Genomic DNA, 24,674 nt, shown 5'->3' on the forward strand with positions numbered 1-24,674 from the left:
GAGAGAGAGAGAGAGAGAGAGAGAGAGAGAGAGAGAGAGAGAATGAATTTGAAGCAGGCTCCAGGCTCTGAGATGTCAGCAGAGAGCCCCAATGCGGGGCTCGAACTCATGAACCATGAAATCATGACCTGAGCTGAAGTCAGAAGCTTAACTAGCCACCCAGGCGCCCCAAAAGTATTTTTAAAATAACAAAAAAACACATGGCTTCAATCCAACCAAAAGAACTATGTGCGTGGCATATCCGATGTGTTGACAGAACAGCAGTCTGCAATACACTATCATGTGGAAAAACCAAAAGAGCGCAAAATAATGTTAATAGTATTCCTTTGTGTAGTTTTAAAGGATATGTATATGTGCTATTCCGTGAATTGAAACTTCTGGGAAGATACATAAACTTTCTAGGAGTCAACCATTTTTTTTTTTTTTTTTTTGTGGGAGGGGAATGTTGTGTTGCTCTTATATAATTTTCTGTAATTGAATTTTCTAACTCTTGGATATGTTGCTTTTATTTTTTTCAACGTCAATGGATTACCTGGATGGAAGAGAAAGCATTTTTTGTTTGCTGCTTTATATTGCTCAGAATAAAAGAAAATCCTAAACGTTACTTAACAGCACCACAAAAAGACTGATAGATTTGATATTAAATATCATAGATATTTTTCTATAGATATTTCTATCATAGATAGATTTATATTAAAATAAAAATATAAAATATATTAAAACATAAAACTGATGGAAGGACTGGCATCTACAAGAACACCTAAAAATTACTCAGAAAAAGATAATCCAACAGAAAAATGAACAAAGGATGTAAATAGATACTTCGCAAAAAAGGAAATACAGACGTATGATAGTACTTTAGTAACTGAGGGAAATGCAAACTGAAGTAATGAAGTATCATTTCACACTCATTGAATTTGTAAAGATTTCCAACCATTCTGAGGAACGATGTTGGCAGTTTCTAGTACAGATGTGCTTATCCTAGGATATACAGTTGGCTCTTGAACAATGCAGGGACTAGGTATGCTGACCCTCCATGCATTTGAAATTCACGTATTACTTCTGACCCCCAAAACATTACTAATGGCTTACTGTTGACCGGAAGCCTTACTGATAACAGTTGATTAACACATACATATTTTAAGTGGTATTCTTACAACAAAATAAGCTAGAGAAAAAAAAGTGAAGATAATCATAAAATATTTACAGAACCATACTGTAAAAAAGCCATATATAAGTGAAATCTGTGCAGTTCAAACCTATGTTGTTCAAGGGCCAACTACACATCCTAAGTAATGAGGATTACTAACACAGTGAGCATGAGAAGGATGTACAAGAATGTTTCACCAGTGCCGTCAGCAATATAGAAACAGCTTTGGAAATAGCGTTAGGCCATCATTTGGGCAGCAGGTAAATTATGGTAGTTCATATAAGTGAATACTAATGCACAGTATTAAAATTAGTGAATGAGAGCATCACATGGATTAATCACAATGAGTAAAAAATGAAAGCTGCAGAATAGGACAGTTATCAGGTTTTCAATGCCGAAGACTAGAGACAGTTAATGGATACATATAGTAAGTGTGACAACATGTATGAGTGAAAAACACCAAATTCTGGGTGGTGAGGAAAGGATGTAAACAGGTATTTCACAAAAAACTTCTGGAGACGAAAGGCAATGTGGTGGTCTAGAGATGGTAAAATGTTAAGATTTGAAAAAGCAGCTGGGAACTTTGCAATTCAGTATGTATTTTTCCTATGCTTGAGAGAATTCATAGAGCCACCACCTACACACATACACCTACTTAAGCACAGAGGGTAGCTTCATCAATGATGTTTAGTGCCCACTGTGGGCCAGATGCCATACTAGGAATTGTGGGGGGTGGGTCTCTTAAGTTTGAACAAGACATGGTTATCTGTTCTCAAGAATGTAATCTCACAGAGACAGCCCTGGGTTCTCATGAACTTTGCCACTGATGGTGAGGGAAATGTTATTTTTTATTTTTTAAATGTTTATTTTTGAGAGAGAGAGAGTGAGGGAGGGGCATAGAGAAAGGGAGACACAGAATCCGAAACAGGCTCCGGGCTCTGAGCTGTCAGCACAGAGCCTGGCTTGAACTCACCAACGGTGAGATCATGAGCTCAGCTGAAGTCGGACGCTTAACTGACTGAGCCACCCAGGTGCCCCGAGAAATGTTCTTTAGTAAACGGGCCAGAGACCGTTAAAAGTTAAACACAAGTTACCGAGGATGGAAGAAGGCAAGGCTAAGATACTCACCACTGCCCTGTTTCCTCTGGCTTTCCTTTATTTTTTTATTTTTTTCTCTGGTTTTCTTTTAAAGAACGAAGATAACAAGTACGGGAACCATGAGAATGAATCCAGCATAAAACAGATCACAACTTCACACATATGTGGAAATTACTTTTATTATGTTAGACTGTTTCTTAATAAGCTAGCAATTATTCATGTGAAGGAGAGTTCAGAAAGCTAATTTAGGACTGTATCAGCTTTGTCCTTGATTAGAGATGTATGAATTATACACAAAATATCACTCCCTAGAATAGGTTACTCTAGAAGTAGTAGTAGAGAAGGTCTAAGAGACTGATCATGGAAGAGCTTCTCCCTGCTTGTCTGGTTGTTCCAGTTGGACCACAAGATTTAGGTGAAAGGATGGACATATGTTCTCTGTTGAATTTAAAGTTTTACAACAGTTCGAATGCTGTAAGAGAAGGAAGCAATAAACAGTTTTCAGTGATATCTTTTTTTTTAATGTTTATTTTTGAGAGAGAGAGAGAGAGAGGGAGAGGAGGGGCACAGAGGATCCAAAGTGGACTCTGTGGTAACAGCAGATGTGGGGCTCAAACTCCCAAAGCATGAGATCATGATCTGAGCCAAAGTCAAGACGCTTTGGCTGAGCCACCAAGGTGCCCCTAAATGATATCTTTTAAGACCACTAAAAGTATTTTTTTACCCTTCTCCATAAACCCCAAGTCATTACATTTTATAATATATAGCTAACAAGGAAGCTTACCTCTTTCCTGCATGCATCAGTTCAAAGGCTTCATTAATTTGGTCAAAAGGCAGATTGTGAGTCACAAATTCATCAACTTTTATCTTTTTGGACATATATTCGGATACTAACTTTGGGACACTTTCCACACTCTTCCATCCTAAAAGAAATCACACATGTATTCTTCCAACAAATCTTTGCAGTATGCTTATTACTTAGTGGGTGACAGACATTTAAGAGAATAAATTTTTGGAGCTAGAATGTATTATGTTAAATGAAATAAGTCAGAGAAAGACAAATATATGATTTCACTCATATGTGGAATTTAAGAAACAAAACAGATGAACATTCGGGAAGAAGGAGGGAAAAAGAGAGGGAAACAAACCACAAGAGACTCTTAACCACCAGAACAAACTGAAGGTGGAGGGATCTGGTGGGAGATGGACTAGATGGTTAATGGATACTAAGGAGGGACTTGTGATGAATGCTGGGTGTTGCTAAGTGATGAATTGCTAAATTCTATTCCTGAAACCAATACTGCACTGTATGTTAACTACAATTTAAATTAAAAAGAAAAAAAACCCCTGATTTTCTCATCAATTAAAGAGGACTGAAAAACTTCAAAATTAGCATACAGAGAAAGAAGAATTTAATGTACATCTTTAGTTAAAAAAAATAGTAAATGCCTTTTGAGTATTTTCCTTTTTCTGTGTTAAGATTTACTAAAATCTCATTAAGGTTTTAGCCAAGTGAGACTTCTAAGATACCAGGATAGAACTCTGAAGTCTTAGAATAAACTTATTTGGCTCCACAACAGCAAAGATTCTATAATTACGACATTTAAGGAAGAACAAACCTGACGTAATACAGGACTTTTATTTCTTTGGTTTTAAAGCTTTTTTTTTTTTTTTTTAAGTTTACTTATTCATTTGAGAGACAGAGAGAGAGAAAGAGTGAGCTTGAGTGGGGAAGGGGCAGAGACAGAGGGAGAGAGGGAATTCCAAGCAGGCTCCTCACTGTCAGCACAGAGCCCGATGCAAGGGCTTGAACTCACGAGTCGTGAGATCACGACCTGAGCAGAAACCAAGAGCCGGATGCTTAACCAACTGAGCCACCCAGGCACCTCTTATTTCTTTGGTTTTAAATTCAACAATGAAATTAGGGATAGCATCTCACACCAGAAACCGTGAAACTGAAAACAAAAGTGGGAAATTCTTAGCTATATAAGATTTTAAACAAAATTGGTGCTTCGATCTTTCACTTGTATTGAAAGAAGCAATAAATCAACAAAGACACCTTCCCACCTTTTACACCAGGAACACTTTGTAGCTCATTTCAAACCTCTTTTGAGCCTTTTCCAAATCTGCCTCCTTATATCCTCTACTAATTATTTTTCTCTTACAAATCGTAGGGCTTTTCCTTTCTCCTTTTTTTTTAAAAAAAGTATTATTTATTTAATTTAAGTATGCTCCATGACCAATGTGGGGCTTGAACTCACAAGCCCGAGACCAAGAGTCACATACGCTACCAACTGAACTAGCCAGGTGCCCCCTTCTTTAAATCCCCGGTAACAAGACAAGTACAGCCACCTCTATTTGTTAGTCCAAAACTTCTATTTACATCTGTGGGTCATATGTTAACAACACCCATCACACCTCAATACTCCAGCTTCTTTCCCAACTAGCATGTGCTGGGGTGATGAGGCTTCGGTGAGAGGTTATGATCAACCCCCTGGCTCAGTCTCCCAGGCTTAAAATGTCCTTTCAAATACAGCTAAGGACCTGAGAGGATGTGTGGCTTTAAAAGTCTGTTCTGATATACTCAAGTGAGGCATACAGCTCGTTGGAAAGGCGAGGTTAGTCTGCATGACATTTTTTATGGTGAATTCTATAGTATAAAGGCAGAAACTTCGGCCAAACCCCCTCATACCCTCTTGATCTTTTCCTCTGGCCTTCAAAAAACCTGGCATGATAGGGGATCTTAAGAAACACCTTAAGTTCAGATTATGGCAAATTCACGCTAAGTGTTTTTTTTCCCTAAGAGGATGGTGAGAATATAAATATACTTTTTTAAAAAACCTACAAAAACTTTAGATTTCATTCATGCACACTTGTTGGAATATACAGGCATGATCTGTGCCTCCTAGGTGAGCAACTAGCAAAACAGATGGAAACTGTTTCTCAGCATTCTATCAGTAGTTAGGCAACCCCAAACCACCATGCGCTTTTTAGGACCACAAAAGGGGAAAAATGATCAGTCTGGCAGCTTTTCATTTCTGTTATAAAGTTTTGTCTAATACAGTATTTTCAGTTGAAGACTTTGTATTGGTTACTACTGAAATCAGTACTATTTAGACAAGAGGTATTATTACATCCAGCGACAACCAGACACTCTGGAAAATGAGCACAAATGCCGATAACCTCTTTAAGTCCATAACATGAGTGTGGCTGACAATGCTGTTTGTATCCCTGGAACCTACTTCTAACTTCTGCCCTAACCCCCAACTATTTCCTCATTAACAGGATACTGATTTTTTGTGTGTAAAAAGTGGGTCTCCTGCTTCAGAGGAAGTTGAGTATCTCCCCAGCCCCAGGGGTGAATACTGACTGAATGTGAAGCCCTCCTATTAAAATAGCTATGCAACAACTTAATGATGAAGGTAGCCCATGAAAATTCTTAAAACAAAAAATCAGCCTGGGATTAAAATTCTGCCGATGGAAATGACAAAAGAGAAAATGTGCTCACCCATTAACTTACCTCCAAAGGCAGTGCCTTTCCACGTGCGGCCTGTTACCAGCTGAAACGGGCGAGTGGCGATCTCTTCACCCGAAGCAGCTACTCCAACCACCACGCTGACTCCCCAGCCTTTGTGGCAGGCCTCTAGCGCTGCTCTCTGCAGGAAAGAGAGGACCAAATCACAGGAGTCAGTGCATTGTGCCGGCCATCTCTGCTTCCCCAGTAAGTAACTTTTGGGGGAAGGGTGGCGGCACAGAGCTTTTTTTTTTTAAAAAAAAAAAAAAAAAAAAGACAACAAAAAGATCAAACTGAATACTTAGTCAATGTAATTTTATTCAAGTTTTAATAAGGTAATTAAAAAATGTATTAATCTGGCTAAATACTAACACAAAATGAAAGAATTTAAAGCTTTTATTTCCTGTCTAGTTTTAAAAGTAAATCCTAGTTAAAAATTCTAAAGACTTTAATAAAGGAAGCAAGGTGGAGAATAGTACTATTTTGCAGAGGATTGACTTTATGTCAAGTAGGTGCATTTTGCACCTGAGGAAACTGAGGTGTAGAGAAGCTGTTGCTCAAGGTTAGTAAAGCAGATATACAGTTGACCCTTGAAAAACACACAAGGGTTGGGAAGCTGACCCCCTACCCAGTCGAAAAGTCACGTTAACTTTTGACTCCCCCAAATTTAACTAATAGCCTTCTGCTGACTGGGAGACTTACCAGCAATATAAACAGTCGATTACCAGCTATTCTGTATATGTATTTCGTACTCTAGTCTTACAATAAAGTAAGCTAGAGAAAAAAAAGGAATGCAGCTAAAACTTACCATGACTTTCACGTTACCAATGCACTCAAAGGAGTAGTCCACTCCCCCGTCAGTCATTTCAACGAGCACTTCCTGGATGGGTTTACTGAAGTCTTGGGGGTTAATACATTCAGAGGCTCCAAACTCCTTGGCCCGTGCGAATTTATCTTTATTGATGTCCACACCAATGATCCGGGATGCACCAGCCACCTTACAGCCCATGATAACCGCCAATCCAACTCCTCCTAGGCCAAAGACGGCACAAGTAGAGCCAGGCTCCACCTAATAGTAAACATAGTTTGTAAGGCACTCATTGCACGAGAGTCAAGGAAATCACTAGGTTTCTAACACACTGGGCCAATTTCACTATTCCAGCAAAGCTCCAATGTATCAAACTAGAAGGCGGAAGCTAAAACCCGGGCCAATCTCTTACCTTGGCAGTGTTCACAGCAGCACCATAACCAGTTGAAATTCCACAACCCAGAAGGCAGACTTTATCCAAAGGTGCTAAAGGATCAATTTTAGCAACAGAGATATCAGCCACAACTGTATACTCCGAAAATGTGCTGGTTCCCATGTAATGTAAAATTGTCTTTCCTTTGCAAGTAAATCTGCTAGTACCATCTGGCATTAATCCTTTCCCTTGAGTAACTCTAAAGAAAATAAAAAAGGAGAAAGGCAGGGTAAAATCAGGTTTTTCAAAACCCATAGGGAAAAAAAAAACCAGTTTTAAATATGACAGGTAGACAGGAAAGTGTGCTAAGCCCCAAAGTCAGATTTCTACTGTATTTATTAATAATTTAGCACCTTTCAGCAATGCCTTATTAGAAAACCTTACAAAAGACTTATAATCCTACATATCTTTTCCAACATTCAATATCCTTCTGGATCTTGTTGTCAGGGTATTGAGATAAAATTTAACAGATACAACTTATGGATCAAATGAAATAATTTGAAAATTCCATCACCGGCGCGCCTGGGTGGCTCAGTCAGTTAAGTGTCGGACTCTTGATTTTGGCTTAGGTCATGATCTCACAATATGTGAGTTGAAGCCCCGTGTGAGGCTCTCTGCACCTTCTCTGTGTGCTCTCTCAAAACAAACATTAAAAAAAAAAAAAAAAATCCATGAAAAAACTATGAGCAAATATAACTTCTTAGAGCATACAGCCCAAACCAAAATCTACACAGAGATTATGAGCAATTATGCAGATTAGGTGATGAAAACAGCCAAACTGGCTGATTTAGATCTTTCAGGAGGCTTTGTTAAAAGGCTAACAATCCTCAAGGATTGAGGTTATCTCTTCTTTCTCTATAACTTTGTTGCCTGTGTAGTTGGTAACACTAATAAAAGATAAAGGAAAAGAAAAAAGCTCACAAAAGCAACTGGTATGATCAATAGTATCAAAAATTGTTTTTGATATTCTAAATAAGTAATGTAATGTCTTGCTTAGGAATGCAGGTCCTAAAGTCAGACACACTTGGGTCAAATCCTCTGTGATCGTGGGCCAGTTAATTAACCTCTGTGGCTTAGTTTCCTCACTAAAAAATGGAGAAACAATCATATCTCAAAGATTGCTATAAAATCAAATGAGGTGTTATGGAAGGCATTAACATTGTGCCTGGCACAGAGTGCTTATTAAATATTTATTATTTTTCAAAATAATGCACTATAATTTGATGTTCGTTCTTAGGCTAATCCTTTGGAATAAACAGGAATAAACAAATACACACATGAAAATAGATTGCCTCTAGACTCAAGAGTAAATACATTTCCTTTGAGAAAAAAATATGACCAGAAACAAAAAACAAATCTGTGACAAAGCTCTACCACAGATAACTGTTGTATCTTTAAGAGCAACTTAAGTTTGTTCACCCTTCCTTAATGCAAGAAATCACTTCTACCTCAGAGGAGTTTCTTGAACAAAAGGTGATGTGGGATACATTTCATGCTCTGAAAGGACTTGTCCCTCTGAAAGGCTACAGGCAGCCACAAAAAGGCCAATACCATTATTGTACTTGATATGTCTCAAGTTGTTAGACTGCGTTTGAAATTACCTTTCAAAATGAGATTTTGGTTCTAGCTTTGCCAAAATTAACTGGACTTCTGTTATATAGTGAATGACATCTTGTTTCCCAAAAATAGAATTTTGTCAATGGCACTAGAAAACAAATTCAAGAACACACGATCTTTTACGTATGACCCAATCTTCTAAGTCATGGACCCAGCTCTAATGTGTGTGTGGGGGTGTGTTCCCTTATATGTAACATTAAGCAATTCTTGGGACACCAGCAAGGTGTCTGGCAATTCAACTCAATTCTGACACTAGCCACCTGGAGACAGCATCAGATCCCACAGGTTAAGGACTCAGTCCTAGAAGACTGCCCCCTACCTTTCACTTCAGATGCCAGCTGCAAGGCAGAAACTGTTACCAGTGCTTCTGACCCCAATGGCTACAGATTGGAGTTTCCAAAGATTTTCTTCCTCAGGTTCTTTTAATGTCCTAGAATGGCTCGCAGAACTCATGGAAACACCTATGTTATTATTTTTAAAAGTTTATTTATTCATTTTGAGAGCAAGTGAGAGCATGGGAGGTGGAAAAAGAGAGAGAGAGAATCCCAAGCAGGCTCCATGCTGTTAGTGCAGAGCCTGATGCAGGGTTTGAACTCACAAAACATGAGATCATGACCTGAGCCGAAATCAGGAGCTGGAGGTTTAACCGACTGAGCCACACAGATGCCAGTTTTTATTTACTTATTTAATTTTAGAGACAAAGAGCGAGCACAAGCGAGGGACAGAGGGAGGGTGAGAGAATCTTAAGCAGGCTCCACACCCAGCACAGAGCCCCAGTGCAGGGCTTGATCCCATGACCCCAGGATCATGACCTGAGCTGAAATCAAGAGCTGGACGCTCAACTGAGTCACCCAGGTGCTCTTTAAGTTATTGAAGGATACGATAAAGGATATGAATCAACAGCTAGATGAAGAGATGCGTAAGATAAAGTATGGGGAAAGGCTGAGGAGTTTCCATGCCCTCTCCAGGTATGTCACTCTCCTCAATCTACACGTGTTCACCAGCCCCAAAGCTCTCTGAACCCAGTCCTTTTGGGATTTTATGAAAGCTTCATTATAGCCATGACTGACTAAGTCACTGGCCATCGACTGATTCAACTTCCACGCCTCCTTTTCCTTACCAAAGGTCAGGCCACCCCTAGGTTACCTAAGGGCTTTCCAAAAGTCCCCTTCATTAACATAACAAAGGCACTTTTATAGCCCACATCACAGGAAATTCTACTAAATTTTAATAGCTATGAGCCAGAAACCATGGCAGAAGACCCCAATACATATGAGAAATATGTATCTGGTTATCTGAATGAAATCACAATATTGCATCCAGCAATTCCAATCCTAGGAAAATACCCAAGAGAAAGTAGTCACATATTCACTAAGAGCTATGAATAGGAATGTTCACAGCAGCGTGAATCACAACAGCCCCAAACATTTGAGCAACTTAAATGTCCATCAGCAGGGGAATGGATAGAGATAAATGGATGTATATTTGGAATGATAAAAAAGAGGTGATTCACAGAGCAACTTAAACACATTTCACAGACATTATGAGGAAACCAAACAAAAGAGCACACAGTATGTGATTCTATTTATATGAAGTCCTGTAGTGAAAGAAATCAGAATAGTGGTTCCCTTTGAGAGAGGCAGGTACTGAAGCGCAAGGGATATGAATGACTTTGTAGGGTGCTGGAATGGTTCTCTACGTTGATCTGGGTGGTTATAACCATTAGGTGTGTATATACATAACAATTCATTGAGCTGTACACTTAAGGTTTATAGTACTTTATTACATATGTTTTACCTCAGTAAAAAGGGGAATACAACATCTTAAATTGCCTCAAAGAATAGTTAAGTGCTGTTACCTTATTACAATAAAGTAACTAGCTTTTCTGTGTCAAGGGGTTATGTTATCTCTTGTAGTCTTCCTAGTAACCTTATGGGTTTCACTACTTTGATTTCATGGATAATAAAATGGCTCACAAAAAAGCTTCTATTTAATTTCTTAAGCATGTCCCTCCTTAATATACGTTTTGGCAAGTTTAGATGAATGTTATGGAAGAAGAATGGGTTCAGAAAATTCTGTTTTATCTAATAGCTGATGATATTGGGCACACCACTTAATTTGAATCTTCATTTTTTCATCTCTGAAAACGTGGATACCAATGATAGTGAGGCTGCCATAAAACTGGAATGAAATAATTCATGGAGAATGCTCTGTATAGACTGCCACACAATTACTTATTATTTTAAGGACCAAATAACAAAGATACTAACCTTATCTTCTGGCAAAGGTTTGTCTTAGGGTTTAGACAAAATTTGCATTCTCCACACTGTGGGATGTAGAGTGGGATGACAGTATCGCCTGGGAAACAAATGCAAAGACGTTATTCTGAATAGGTGACATCTGTTTCTAAATGGATACATCAGCCTCTGCAAATCCCCACTCCTCATGTGGCTTTGCAAGGTTAACTTCAACTCAGAACTTTACCTACATAACATCATTCAGACACTGCCTGACTATGCAAAAAACACAAGTTTCAAAATTTTTATTGAGATAAAGCTCTTAAACTGTACTTGGAGAACAAGGTCATGGGCTTTAAAATACTGACTCACTGATGAAATCTTTAAAAATTCTTGTTTAATTGGTCCAAACTGGCTTTGGAAATATACTTAAATAGTTTCAGATGACAGTAGCTTGCAAAATCAGAAAGAAAAAAAACTCTCAAATATTTGTGCTTCCTAGATAAGGAATAAAATTCTTCCTGAAAAATGACTCAGGTGATAACTTGTTTGTGAAAGAAACAATGTATAAAAATAATTTCCTTGTAGAAATAAATTGAAATTATAAAATTAAGAGTGGTTCAGATATCCTCCTTACCTGCCTTCAGGGTAGTAACTCCTTCGCCAACACTTTCCACGATCCCAGCCCCTTCATGTCCCAAGATCACCGGAAAACTCCCCTCAGGATCAGCCCCACTCAGGGTATAGGCATCGGTGTGGCAAACTGCAGTGGCGATAATCTAGCAGATCAAGAGCATTTAAGGGTGTTTGCTTGCAATCCAGAGAGATACAGGTCAAAGAAAAGGCATTTTCAATACCACATTTCAGTGATTCTAAGATACATTTGTTTCATATTTTAATCTTTAAAATCAGCAAGTGTTTAAAATCTGTGGTATCTTAACAATTGGAATTGGCAGCATTTTTTTAGTGATACATAAAAGTAATGGTGTGTTTATATGCAAAGACACATGGTATATCTATCCCTTTTCAGTGCATGCTAGCAAAAGAAGGTGAACAAGGTGATTTTATGGGCACTGTGCCTACAGGTGTGGAGAGAACATGACCTGTGTACAAAGCGGGAGGAGCCCATTTCACTGCTGGGATCCTTGTGACTGTTGGCAAATGTGACTCCTAAGAAGGTATGGACTACTGCAGAAATATGCCTGCCTGCTTATTAGGGCCAAAATTCAGAGCTTTTAGTGAAACCAACTCCCTTTTTAGCAGCCACACACAATTACTACTTAAACAGCCTTTTATTCTTATCTGGCTTTTAAGTAGGTTATCTTTCCAAACCATTTAACGCACAGAAAGGAAGTCTTGGAGTGTTTATATTTATGCTTCTTTGTCTCTCACCCATGTACCTGCTCTCAAGGTAACATTCTTTGCCATTTGTTTTGTTTCCCAGGGAAGACAGTGCGCCCCATAAGCTCATCTTAGTATATCCCAGGACATATTTTCTTTTTCAGTGGCAAAATCACAATCAGGTTCATTTCTGAACTTAAAGAAAAACATATAAACTGTCATAAGTCTGGGTTGCAAAAGATCTTAAGAAATTATTTGGCCCTGGGCTCTGCAACCTGCTATTTGATCCCTGGGAGCATGAGCATTTGTTTGGAGGTAGGATGGGGAAAGGATACTCTAATTCACAGCAAAAAAGAGCTTATTTTTTTCTAGGATGTTAGTTTCATTCAACGGTTACTACTTTAAAGTATTAATTTTACATCAAAACAAGTGTAGAATGCTATAAATATCCAGTTGGCTGCCTTGTGCAATACTGTTCTCTCCAAGGGTAACTTCATTTCTCTGACACAGCAGAGGCCGAGAAGCACTAGACTAATGAATCCCCTGAACCCTGCTCTTGCCTGCAAGGGTCAGTACATTTTAAAGCTCTCCAAGCAAGCGGACTTCACTTGCTTGTTGTTCCAATAAAATCAGGAACCTCTTCCCAAATCTTATTTGAAACCTCTGCTAACAAAACTGAAGACCATTTCTTCTTTTGTTTCTAATGTGTCATCATACATTTTAAATTATGGGCTTGGCAGAAAGGGGGAGCATCCTATAAAGTCATCTTAAACACAGGCTACAGAAGAAAGAGTGCAGTTATCCAGTGATCCATGGGGAAGACTGCTTAGCTCACCATCAAAAGCTAAAAAGAGGGACAGGAGTGCTGCAAAAGTGAAGCAGGTAAAGTAAGAGGAGGATGTTGTGATTCCCAGGTTGGAGGACTTTCAATACTTTCTCTTTAACGCTGTCCTTGGGGATTTATCCACAGAGGATTCATTTATCCAGAGACCTCATTGTAAGTCTCCTTTTCCAGTGCCCTCAATATATCATTACCTTAATTCGCACTTCATGAGCCTTTGGGGGTGCCACCTCTACCTCCTCTATAGAGAGAGGTTTTCCTGCCTCCCAGGCAACTGCAGCCTTGCACTTGATAACCTGAGATCAGGGAAAAAAGAGAGCAAGTTGTTTATCCTCCTGCACTAATAATCAACTACTTATTTAGATCCTGACTACTAATCTTAGAAAACATATCGCAGAATCACAAAAACCATAACCTCTAAGTGATATGGAGAATTATTTTTCATGTTTTTAAGATCATTAGTTTAAAATTAATTTTTTTTTTTTTTTTTTTTTTTTGAGAGAGACATGGAGAGCAAGTGTGCGTGAACAGGGGAGGGGCAGAGAGAGAGGGAGAGCGAGAATCTCAAGCAGGCTCCACACTCTCAGTGCAGAGCCCGATGTGGGGCTTGAACCTACCAAACATTAGATCATGACCTGAGCCAATGTCAAGAGTTGGATGCTTAACCAACTGAGCCACCCAGGCACCCCTTGCATGTTTTTAGATTTCATATAAGTAATGTTCACTAAAAAAATTTAATTCAGATGACTACATGGTCAGTTGTAAAAGCCTCTTTTGGTTAAGTTTTATTAGTCAAATATTTAACGATCTTCTAGGAGTACGTTAAAAATACAGGTTCTGGGGGCACCTGGGTGGCTCAGTCGGGTGAGTGTACAACTTTAGCTCAGGTCATGGTCTTGTGGTTTGTGGGTTCGAGCCTCGTGTCGGGCTCTGTGCTGACAGCTCAGAGCCTGGAGCCTGCTTCGGATTCTGTGTCTCCCTCTCTCACTTCCCCTCCCCCACTTGTGCTCTGTCCCTAAATAAAAATAAATATTTAAAAAAGTTAAGAGCAATACAGGTTCTGGAGCATCTAGGTGGCTCAGTCGGATAAGTGTCAGACACTTGATTTTGGCTCAGGTCGTGATCTCATGGTTCCTGAGTTTGAGCCCCACGTCAGGCAGACAGCACGGAGCCTGCTTGGGATACTTGCTCTCCCTCTCTCCCTCTCTCTCAAAATAAATACTTTAAAAAAAAAATACAGGTTCTAAGACAATCTGATTCAGTAGGTCTGCCATAGGATCCAAGGGTTCTGAATGCTTAACACATACCCTATGGTATTCCTTTACTAAAGCTGGTTTAAGTTAACACTGGTTTAGTGCAAAACTGCAAGGTGGGAAGGAGCATAAGGAGGATCAGAATGGGAGAATTTTAAAACGCTGTATTTAGGGGCACCTGGGTGGTTCAGTCGGTTAAGCATCTGACTCCCTGATGTCTGCTCAGGTCATGATTCCATGGTTCATGGGATTGAGTCCCACGTTGGGCTCTGTGCTGACAGTGTGGAGCCTGCTTGGTATTCTCGCTCTCCCTCCCTCTCTCTCTGTCCCCTTCCCTACTCACATTTTTTCTCTCAAAATAAATAAACTTAAAAAATTACTGTTATCTACCCCTTTTAACTGTGCTATATAATACAATTGCCCCTTGCCATGTGTGCCTTTCAAGCTGAACTGATATAAACTGTAAGTGTAAAAGATACACAGATTATGAAGACATAGTAAAAAAAAAAAAAAAAAAAAGTAAAAGTATTTCAATACTTAAAAAGTATTAATTACATGTCAAGGCAGTAATTTGAATACAGTAATTCCTCTTTATCTGTAAAGGATACATTCTCAGACTCCCGTGGATGTCTGAAACTATATATATGTTTTTCCTATGCAAACATATCTATGATAAAGTTTAATTTATAAATCAGAAACAGTAAATTAACAGAATTATATTGTAGTAAGTTATGTGAATAGTCTCTCTCTCAAAATCTTATTGCATTATATGTATGTACTCCTTCTTCTGCTGATGTGAGATGATAAAATGCCTACCTGGTGAGATGAAGTGAAGTGAGGGACTTAGGCATTGTGATGTAGTGTTAGGCTACTAATGACCTTCTGACAATAGGTCAGAAGGAAGATTACCTGCTTCTGAACTGCAAATGACTGCAGGTAACAGAACCCGTGGAAAGTGAAACTTCGGATAAGGGAGGGATTACTGTATAATGGATTAAATTTTAATCAATTTTATTTTTTATTATTCATTTTTAACCCAATTTTAATGTGGCTACTAGAAAAAAAATTCCAAGCTAATTAGCTAGAAATGCTAACTTCAAGCATAGCATTGACTTAGAAATTCTAGTCAGTACTAGAATTTAGTACTAGGCCTCCTTTACTAGAGCATCAGGTGTAATGAGGAAAGGTAAAAAAAATTTTTTTTATTGAAGCATAGTTAATATACAATATTGTATTAGTTTCAGGTGGACAACATATCAATCTGATGTTTATATACATTAAGAAATGATTACCATGATAGGTCTAGTTATCATCTGTCCACCATACAGTTATTACTATATTATTGACTTTATTCTCTATGTTGTACTTTATACCCCCATGACATCTTTATATCTGTGAGTTTGACCTCTTAATCCCTGTCACCTATTTTGCATTCCCCCCACCCCCAAAAGTTTTGAGCAGTTCACAAAATGCTTATGAAACGTGTTGACAGAATAAAGGATGCAAACTGCTGGGTTTATAGGAGACAGACCTGAAAGTCAACACTTACAAAAAGGGTAAGTTAAAGGGAGAGGCACAAAGTGGAGAAAGAGTGTTAACTTTCATTGGTGGGTTTGAAAAAACTTCACTTTTAACTAGGATACCCAAGGATGAGAAAAAGTTAGTTACAAATCATAGTAATTAAACACCTACAAATATAAAAAGCTATTGTGAGGAGTAAATGAAAATGAATAAAAACTCACTAATATAGTGCTTGGCATAGTGTAGCTTTGCAGAAACAAATAGTATTCATTAGAACTAGAACAAAGAGTGGAGGAAAAGCAGAGTTGAACTATATAGAGAGCTGAGTGGCTTGTGTAAATTGGTGAGGCTGGAAATTATTATTTTTAAAATTAAAGGGTAGATACTAAATCTTATGGTAAAAATATGCAGACATTGCATTAGAATGTTTTCACCTCAACTGACCATAAATCTCAAAACAAAATCACAAAGGTCAAATTCAAAATAGTCACATATTCTAGAGAATTTAGGCAACAAGAATAAATATAATTCATCCATAATTTTTTTTTTTTTTTTTTTTTTTTTTTTTTAGTAAGGGGGAAGAGGGATACAGAGAATCTTATGCAGGCTCCATGTTCAGTGAGGAAGCCCAATGGGGACTTGATCCCTTGACCCTGGGATCATGACCTGAGCTGAAATCAAGTCAGATGTTCAACCGACTCAGCTACCCAGGTGCCCCTAATTCATCCATAATCTAAGTTCTTTTTAAATTAGAAAAAAATTTTGTTTTAAATTTTATTTATTTTGGGAAAGAGAGCATGAGAAGAGGGGCAAAGAGAGGGGAATGACAGGATCCCAAGCAGGCTCCATCCTGGCAGCGTGGAGCTACAGGTAGGGCTCAATCCCACCAACGGTGAGATGAGGACCTGAGCCCAAACCAAGAGTCAGATGCTTAACTGACTGAGCCACCCAGGTGCCCCAATAATCTAGGTTTTTATACTCCCTTCCCCTATTTTAAGGAATGCTTGAGAGATTTTTTTCCTTTTAATGACAATTCTAAAACAAAGCTCCACCCTAAATCTACTTTGCCCTACTTCAAATATGATCACAGGATAATTTTTCACCTTCTCCAAATAAAGGCACTTCGTTATAAAGAAAAACAACTTGCCAGTTTGTTAAGTATGAAAGATCGTTTAGCGTTTACCATTTCTTTTCAACCTCAACATTTAATGTCATAAATCTTTCTAAAGTTTGCAAAACATTAAAACACTAAGCAACTTTAGCCTGATTATTCACGTTACTCGTGCATTTCTGCCTTTCTTTACTGTCTAAAGTATATTTCAGGAACCTGGTACAGTTCCTTGCAAAGGGACAGGCCTGGCTCACTATCTTAATGTGACCACTAAGGTCGACCAACCTCTTAAATCTCAATTTTTGGTGTGCAAAATGGGGACAATACTCGCAGAAGCGTCACGGTAGGATTAAAAGAGGAAAGTTCTGGTGCCTTAAGTGCTCAAAAATGTTACTACTGAAAGGGACCCAAGAGCCTTCGCCAAATACATTTAGTGGCACCATAATTATTCAATTAACAATTATAGTCATGAAACACAACAACCTAAGGGTTAGGAGCACGGGCTCTGGCTGTAGTTCTGCTACCAGCAAGATGACTGCATGCAAGTTACTTATTTTTGCAAACACAAAGCGTGAACGCTCTTAAACCTTTTCTACCGCCCCCTCCCCCCTCGGGCTGCCCCAAAAGCCTCGAAACCTTTCAAGTAAGGAGCCCAAAGACTCTCTCCCTTCCTTCCCGCAAAGCAGCTTGCCCGAGGCACCGTTTCAGATCCGGCAGCTGATATCAGCCTACGGGCCGAGGCCCCGCGCAGTCAAGCGACAGGGTTCCATCCCAATTTTTCCTTTCTCCTCTTCCCTGGGCCCGGTCGCGCTGCACAGCCAACCCTACCTGGTTCGCCATGTCCTCGGACTCCGGTCAGTGAGGGGTGGACATCCGGGGTGGGGCGCACGGGGCTGGGGATGTGGGCGGGACGTGCGCCCAGCGCAGGGGGGCGCGGCGTGGGCGGGGCGTGCTCTCAGCGTGGTCCCGCCGCCGCCTGCTCCGGGGGGCGGAGCGTGAATACAGCGCTCGCTAGGCCAGTCTGGCACGAAGGGAAGTGCCTGAAGTGTGACGCCGCTGGCGTTGTAGCTCGCGGCCACGTGGTGTCGCCTCCAAAGCTGGAGGGGTTTGCGCCAGGCTGGAGGGCGGCGGCTTTGTGGCAGAAACCTGCCGGCTGGATGCAAAACATTTGTGTCAGGAAGGGGTTTTCCCCGTGTAACGTTAGCCCAGGCAGCGTAGATAGGCTTATGAAGCACACATGTGGAAGGTGAGGGACCAGGAATTTAACTGGAAGCACATGAGAAAGAGGACTGCACCATTCTGTGCGCCTTCTACACTGTGTGCGCTGTGACTTGAGGGCACGAGTAAGATCGAGCCCTTCAAAGGACTCTCCAATGATGGGAAAACTGAGTTGGGAGAAGAATGATAAAGGGGAGACGATGGAGGTACCCATTCGGGAAACTTCTAAAGGCACTATTCCAGCTGCTTTTGAAGGGTGAGTAGGATTTTTAGAGGTTGGTAGAACACAGGAAGAAACCTGCAAGGAGTACTAGTGAACGAAAAGCCTCCAGAAAGTGAACGTGTTTGATATGGTGTGGTTTAGGAGTGGCCAGAGTGGAGAGAGAGGGAAGAGGGGAATATTTGTCAGTTTACTCTTAAACTCTGATTATTGTGGATGCTGAATTATTTTAAGATAGGTCTACCAGACCACTCTTTCTCTGCTTCTCAGTCTTTTTCCTGGCTCTTTCTGCTCAGTCCTAAGGGCTGGTGATCTAAAAAAATTATGTCCAGGGGCGCCAGGGTGGCTCAGTGGGCTAAGGGTCTGACTTCCACTCCGGTCATGATTTCATGGTTGGTGAGTCCTAGCCCCGCTTTGGGCTCTGTGTATGCAGCTCAAAGCCTGGAATCTGCTTCGGAGTCTATGCCAACCACCCCACCGCCGCCTCTGCCCCTCCCCCGCTCATGCTCTGCCTGTCTCTCTCTCTCAAAAGTAAACACTAAAAAAAATTCTGCCTATTATCTTTCCCTTCACTCCACCCTCTCATCTACATTCTGAATTTTAACTTCTTTTTATTTAAGAACAGCTTCTAGGTTATGAACAAGGATGGCTGTGGTGAACTCCAGGCTTGGGCATACAACTGCTTACTAGATATGTCTTCATTTGTCATCTTTTCTCCTTAAAGGAACTCTTACTTCTATCTTTCTGTGTCCCCACCATCCACCTACTTGCCCCAGCCAGAAACCTGGAAATCACGACTTCTCCCTGTCCCTGCATTCCTTAGCACCTGCATTCAATCTGGCACCAAACTCAAAATACCTCTCACATTTTGTGTACCCCGCCCCCCACAACTGTTGCTGCTGCCTTAGTTCAGGGTCTCATTATGTCTTACAGGATTTCTGAAAAAAGCCTCCTATCTGATGTTTTTGTTTTTAGGCCCCTGAATGTAATGCATTTCCAACTAATGCCCCCTTAGTGATCTTTCTGAAACATACATGAATTCATGCCATTTCCTTTCACCTTTTATAGTTTTTGAGTGCTGTGGATTATAAGGAAATAAATGTCATTCGACTATTTAAAAATCTTCAAGGGCTGAGAGAGGGATAAAATCCAGATGCTAGCTGGGCCAGTCAGGTTCATACATAACATGGTTCCTACTTATCTCTACATCCTTATTTTTTGCTATTCCACTACACAGATCTCAAAACAACCTTATGGAACACTTGAATTTTCTTAAGAGGACTGTTCTCTTTTTTGATTCCAGGCATTTGTTGTGATAGAATGTCTGCTTGGAATGTAGCAAGCGTGTTTTTTTTTTTTTTTTTAGTGAAAGAAAGCTTTTAACAGAGAGTTAATGTTCTTTTCCCAAATGTTGATATGTTGTCTATCTTTTGGGAGGAAACATTTGCATTTTTGTAGTGCCTTGCTAGTTTGCTAGTTTCTATTCTGGCATGTAAGGAGGTTGAAAGTTGTCACTCCATCCTAACAAGTAAAAAGCTGAACAAATGAGAAATCAAAAACTCTTTCTTAGATCTGTCAGAGAATTGAGATCACAGAGCAAGCTAATAACCCCAGAATTGGAGAGTCAAATGGGTGCAGAGAATCACAACTTATTGGAGAAGAAACTTACCTTTGGGGGAACCAGTATTGGCTTTGGAAAATGTGAAGTGTAATTGATGAATTGCTGGTGGCTTAGTGTGGATTAAGTCTGGGAGTTACGCTAGAGAGATCTACTCATAGGGGGGTCCTCACACATTTTTGACTTCAGGGAGTATGCAGGACTTGGCCTATAAATAGGCTTTAGCTACTAGAGTTGAAACAGGGTCTTGGGCAAGCTGCTCAGTTGGGAAGGAAGGGAAGGAAATTTTTTTTTTTGGCTCCTTTCTTGAACCTAATGGAAATGAAAACACAAAAAAATCTGTGGCATATAGAGAAAGCAGTGCTAATAGGCATAGCAGTGCTAATTTATAGCTTTGAATGTATATATTGGAAAAGAAAGATTTAAAATTAATCATCTAACATTCAACATTAGGAAAGTAGGAAAAGAAGAACATATAAAATCCAAAGTAAGCAGGAGAAAAATAATAAAATTTAGAGTAGAAATTGATGAAATTGAAAACGGGAATCAGTTGAGAAACTCAACTAAACCAAAAGCTGATTCTTTGAATAGATGAAACTGGTAAGCCTCTCACCAGTCTAAGAATAAAAGAGGAGCCCAAATTACTAACATGAGAAGTGAAAAAGGGACATCACTACAGATCCCATGGACATCCAAAGGGCAATAAAGTAATACTATGAACAACTATATGTCCACAAAATTGATAACCTGGGTAAAATGGACAGTTCTTTGAAAGACACAATCTGCTTAAAACTCAAAAAGAAAATGAAGCCATTTGAATAGGCTTATATCTATTAAAGACATTGAATCAGTAATTAATAACCTTCTAAAACAGAAAGCACCAGGCTCAGATGGGTTCACTGGTGAATTCTACCAACTGTTTAAGGAAGAAAATATGCCAGTTATCTACAATCTCTTCAAGAAGATAGAGGTAGAAGAAGATGGATATTTATTCATTACTTCTTTGAGGCCAGCATTACCCTGATACCAAATTTAGACAAAGCCATTACAAGAAAAAATTGCAGACCAATATCATAAACCTAGGTGCAAAAATCCTCAACAAAAGGATATCAAATTGAATCCAACAACTTATACAAAGAGTTATATGGCATGACCATGTGGGATTTGGTTGAGATATACAAGGCTGGCTCAACATTTGAAAATCCGTTAACATGATCTGTCACCAACAGGCTAAAGAAGAAAAACCATGATCATAACAATAGATGTAGAAAAAGCATCTGAAAAAATCTAACACCTATTCATGGTAAAAACTCTTAGGAAACTTGGAATAGAAGATAACGTCCTCAGCTTGATAAATAACATCTACAACAAATGTACAAGTAACAATATACTTCATGAAGAGAAACTAGAAGCTTTCTTGCTAAGATCAGGCACATGGCAAGTATGTCTTCTCTCACCATTCCCTTTCAATATCTACTGGAAGTCCTAGCTGATGCAGTAAGACAAGAAAATAAAATAAAAGGTATAGTTATTGACAAGGAAGAAAGAAAAGTGTCTTTCTTTACAATTGACATGGTTGCCTATGTAGAAAATCTCAAAGAATCCACATAAAGCTCCTAGAACTGATAAGTGATTATAGCAGGTTTGTAGGATACAAGGTAATATGCAAAAGTCAATTACTTTCCTATATACCAGCAATGAACAAGTGGAATTTGAAATTAAAAACAATACCATTTATATTAGCTTGTGAAAAAATGAAATACTGAGGTGTAAACCTAACAAAATATGTACAATATTTATATGGGGAAAACTATAAAATTGATGAAAGAAATCAAACAAGAATTGAATAAGTGAGAGATTGGATAGAAAGACTCAATATTGTCAATATGTCTGTTTTTTCCTACTTGATCTATAGATTCAGCACAATCCCAGTCAAAATTCCAGCAAGTTATTTTGTAGATATCAACTAACTGACTCTAAAGTTTATATGGAGAGGCTAAAGACCCAGAATAAGTCAACACGGTATTGAAGAAGAAGAGCAAAGTTGGAGGACTCATACTACCCAACTTCAACATTTACTATAAAGCTATCATTGAGACAGTGTGCTATCAGCAAAAAAAGATAAATAGATCAATAAAACAGAATAGAGGGTCCAGAAATAGACCCACGTAAATATAGTGAATGGTTTTTGATGACATAGCAAAAAAATATAATATACAATACACAATACAGGAAATAGTATTTTCAAAAATGATTCTAGAACAACTGGACATATACATGCAAAAAAATGATTCTAGATACAGACCTTCATCCCTCACAGAAATTAACTCAAAACTAATCATAGATGTGAATATAAATGTAAAACTATAAAAGTCCTACAAGGTAACATAGAAAATTTGGATGACCGTGTATGGCAATGATATTTAAATATAATACCAAAGGTATGATCCATAAAAGGAATAGCTGATAAGCTGGACTTCATGAAAATAAACTTATATTCTGTGAAAGATATTGTCAAGAGAATAGGACAGGCCACAGACTGGAAGAAAATATTTGCAAGGAATATTTGTAAAGGATGGTTTTCCAAAATATACAAAGAACTCTTAAAACTCAATAAGAAAACTAACAACCCAGTTGAAAAATGGGCAAAAGATTTGAACAATTTCCTCGTCACAGATGTATGTATGGCAATTAAGTATGAAAAAGTATTCAACATCTCATTAGGGAATTGCAAATCAAGACAAGAAGGTACTACTGCATACCTGTTCAAATGGCCAAAATACAAAACAATACCAAACGCAACAAGAACTCTCATTCATTGTTGGTGGCAATGCAAAATGATATGGTCACTTTGGAAGACAGTTTGACAGTTTCTTACAAAAGTGAACATATTCTTACCGTACTATCCAGCAATCATGTTCCTTGGTATTTACCCAAATGAGTTGAAACCTTATGTTTGCACAAATCTTATAGCAATTTTATTCATAATTGCCAAAACTTTCACATGGCTATGTATAGGAGCTTTATTCATAATTTCCAAAACTTAGATTCAACCAAATATCCTTTAGTAAGTGAATGGTTGAATACACTGTGGTTCATCTAGACAGTGTAATATTGTCGAGGGCTGAAAAGACATAGAGGAATCTTAAATGCATATTACTAAATGAAAGAAGTCAATCTGAAAAGGCTGCATACTGTATGATTCAAACAATATAACATTCTGAAACAGACAAAACTATGGGTACAGTAAAAAAAAATCAGTAGTTGCTAGGGGTTGGGGGAGGGAGGGTGAATAGGTAGAATAGAGAAGATTTTTAATAGATAAGAAGTAATTAAGAAATTACTGTGTATGATACTATAATGGTAGATACATGTCATTGTACATTTGTCAAAACCCATAGAATATACAAACCCAAAATGAACCCTAACATAAAGTATGGACTTTCGTGGATGATGATGTGTCAGTGTTATCAGTTGTACCAAATGTACCAGTGTGGTGGGACATGTTGATAGTGGGGCAGGTAGTGTGTGTGTGTGTGGGGGGGCAGTAGGTACATTGGAACTCCATTCAGGTTTGCTGTGAACCCTAAAACTTCTAAAAATAAAGTATGTTAAAGAGTTACAAGTAGATGTGTAAGCCGTAACTATTTTCTATGGAAAGGAAAAATTGATATAAAGTGGAGTCAGAGGCCCTCAGTTTCATTAGGGAATTTGCTCATGTAGACTAGATTGGAAATAACCTGACCAGGTAGAGGGGAGTTTATTTGTTTATTTTGAGGGGGGAGGAGCAGAGAGAGGGAGCAAGGATCCCAAGCAGGCCAACATGGGGCTTGAACCCATGAACTGTGAGATCATGACCTGAACTAAAATCCAGAGTTGACTGCTTAATGGACTGAACCACCCACATGCCCTGAGCCTTGGAGTTCTTGGTCAAAACTGAGATAATATAAAAAATGCCCTTTTAATTTTCTATTATACTTAATCATGAAATTATACCTTGTATTTCTCCAGCCTGTCAGGTTTTCCAGAGCCTCCAGAGTTTCTGTCTGGAACATTTAAAAAAGTTATTTATTTTTGAAAGAGAGAGAGAGAGAGAGAGAGAGAGAGAATTCACGAGGGGGAGGGGGTAGAGAGAGGAAGACACAGAATCTAAAGCAGGCTCCAGGCTCTGAGCTGTGAGCACAGAGCCCAGTGTGGGGCTAGAACTCGTGAACCATGAGATCATGACCCAAGCCAAAGTCTGGTGCCCAACCAACTGAGCCACCCAGGCGCCCCTGTCTGGGACATTTTTAATAATAATAATTTAAAAAAGTCAGGCTAGAGGCTGGCTAGAGCAATCTGTTTGGTGGCAGAATGAAGTAGAGCAGAGTTTAGTGAAGTTAGACACACAGTGGGTTTTCCCATGGAGCAAATGTGGACCCTGCGAAGGGATACAGTTGTAGATAATCTTAAAAGAAACCTCACCAAAGAGATCCACCTGGAGAGGGTGGCTGACCCTGGTGGAAGTCAAGGGCTGAAGGCAGAGTTTTAGTTGGCTGGTTGTGGGAAAAATCCAACCTATAAGGGAATTGCAGGTAGGAGGTCCCCACTGGGGTAGAGAGTTCTTTGCAAAACCCACAGAAAATCCCCACTCAAGAAGGAATCCAGTATCTAGAAGGTGCTGCATCCAAAGAGTAACAGTATCAGATTGCAAT

At 39.1% G+C, this 24,674-nt stretch overlaps 1 protein-coding gene across 1 annotated transcript; it reads right to left on the reverse strand.

Moving 5' to 3' along the window:
* Positions 1–2,409: 2,409 nt before the first annotated feature.
* LOC125922958 (alcohol dehydrogenase class-3) lies at positions 2,410–17,845 on the reverse strand. The gene is made up of 9 exons (XM_049630915.1): positions 17,753–17,845; positions 13,234–13,335; positions 11,495–11,636; positions 10,891–10,978; positions 6,983–7,202; positions 6,571–6,831; positions 5,769–5,904; positions 3,033–3,171; positions 2,410–2,720 (listed from the first exon to the last, which is right to left on the reverse strand). The coding sequence occupies exons 1-9, from the start codon at positions 17,762–17,764 to the stop codon at positions 2,696–2,698; spliced, it is 1,125 nt and encodes a 374-aa protein (XP_049486872.1). The 5' UTR covers positions 17,765–17,845; the 3' UTR covers positions 2,410–2,695.
* Between the last annotated feature and the right edge of the window lie 6,829 nt (positions 17,846–24,674).

This window comes from Panthera uncia, chromosome B1 (assembly GCF_023721935.1).
Source record: "Panthera uncia isolate 11264 chromosome B1, Puncia_PCG_1.0, whole genome shotgun sequence".
Classification (NCBI taxonomy): Eukaryota; Metazoa; Chordata; class Mammalia; order Carnivora; family Felidae; genus Panthera; species Panthera uncia.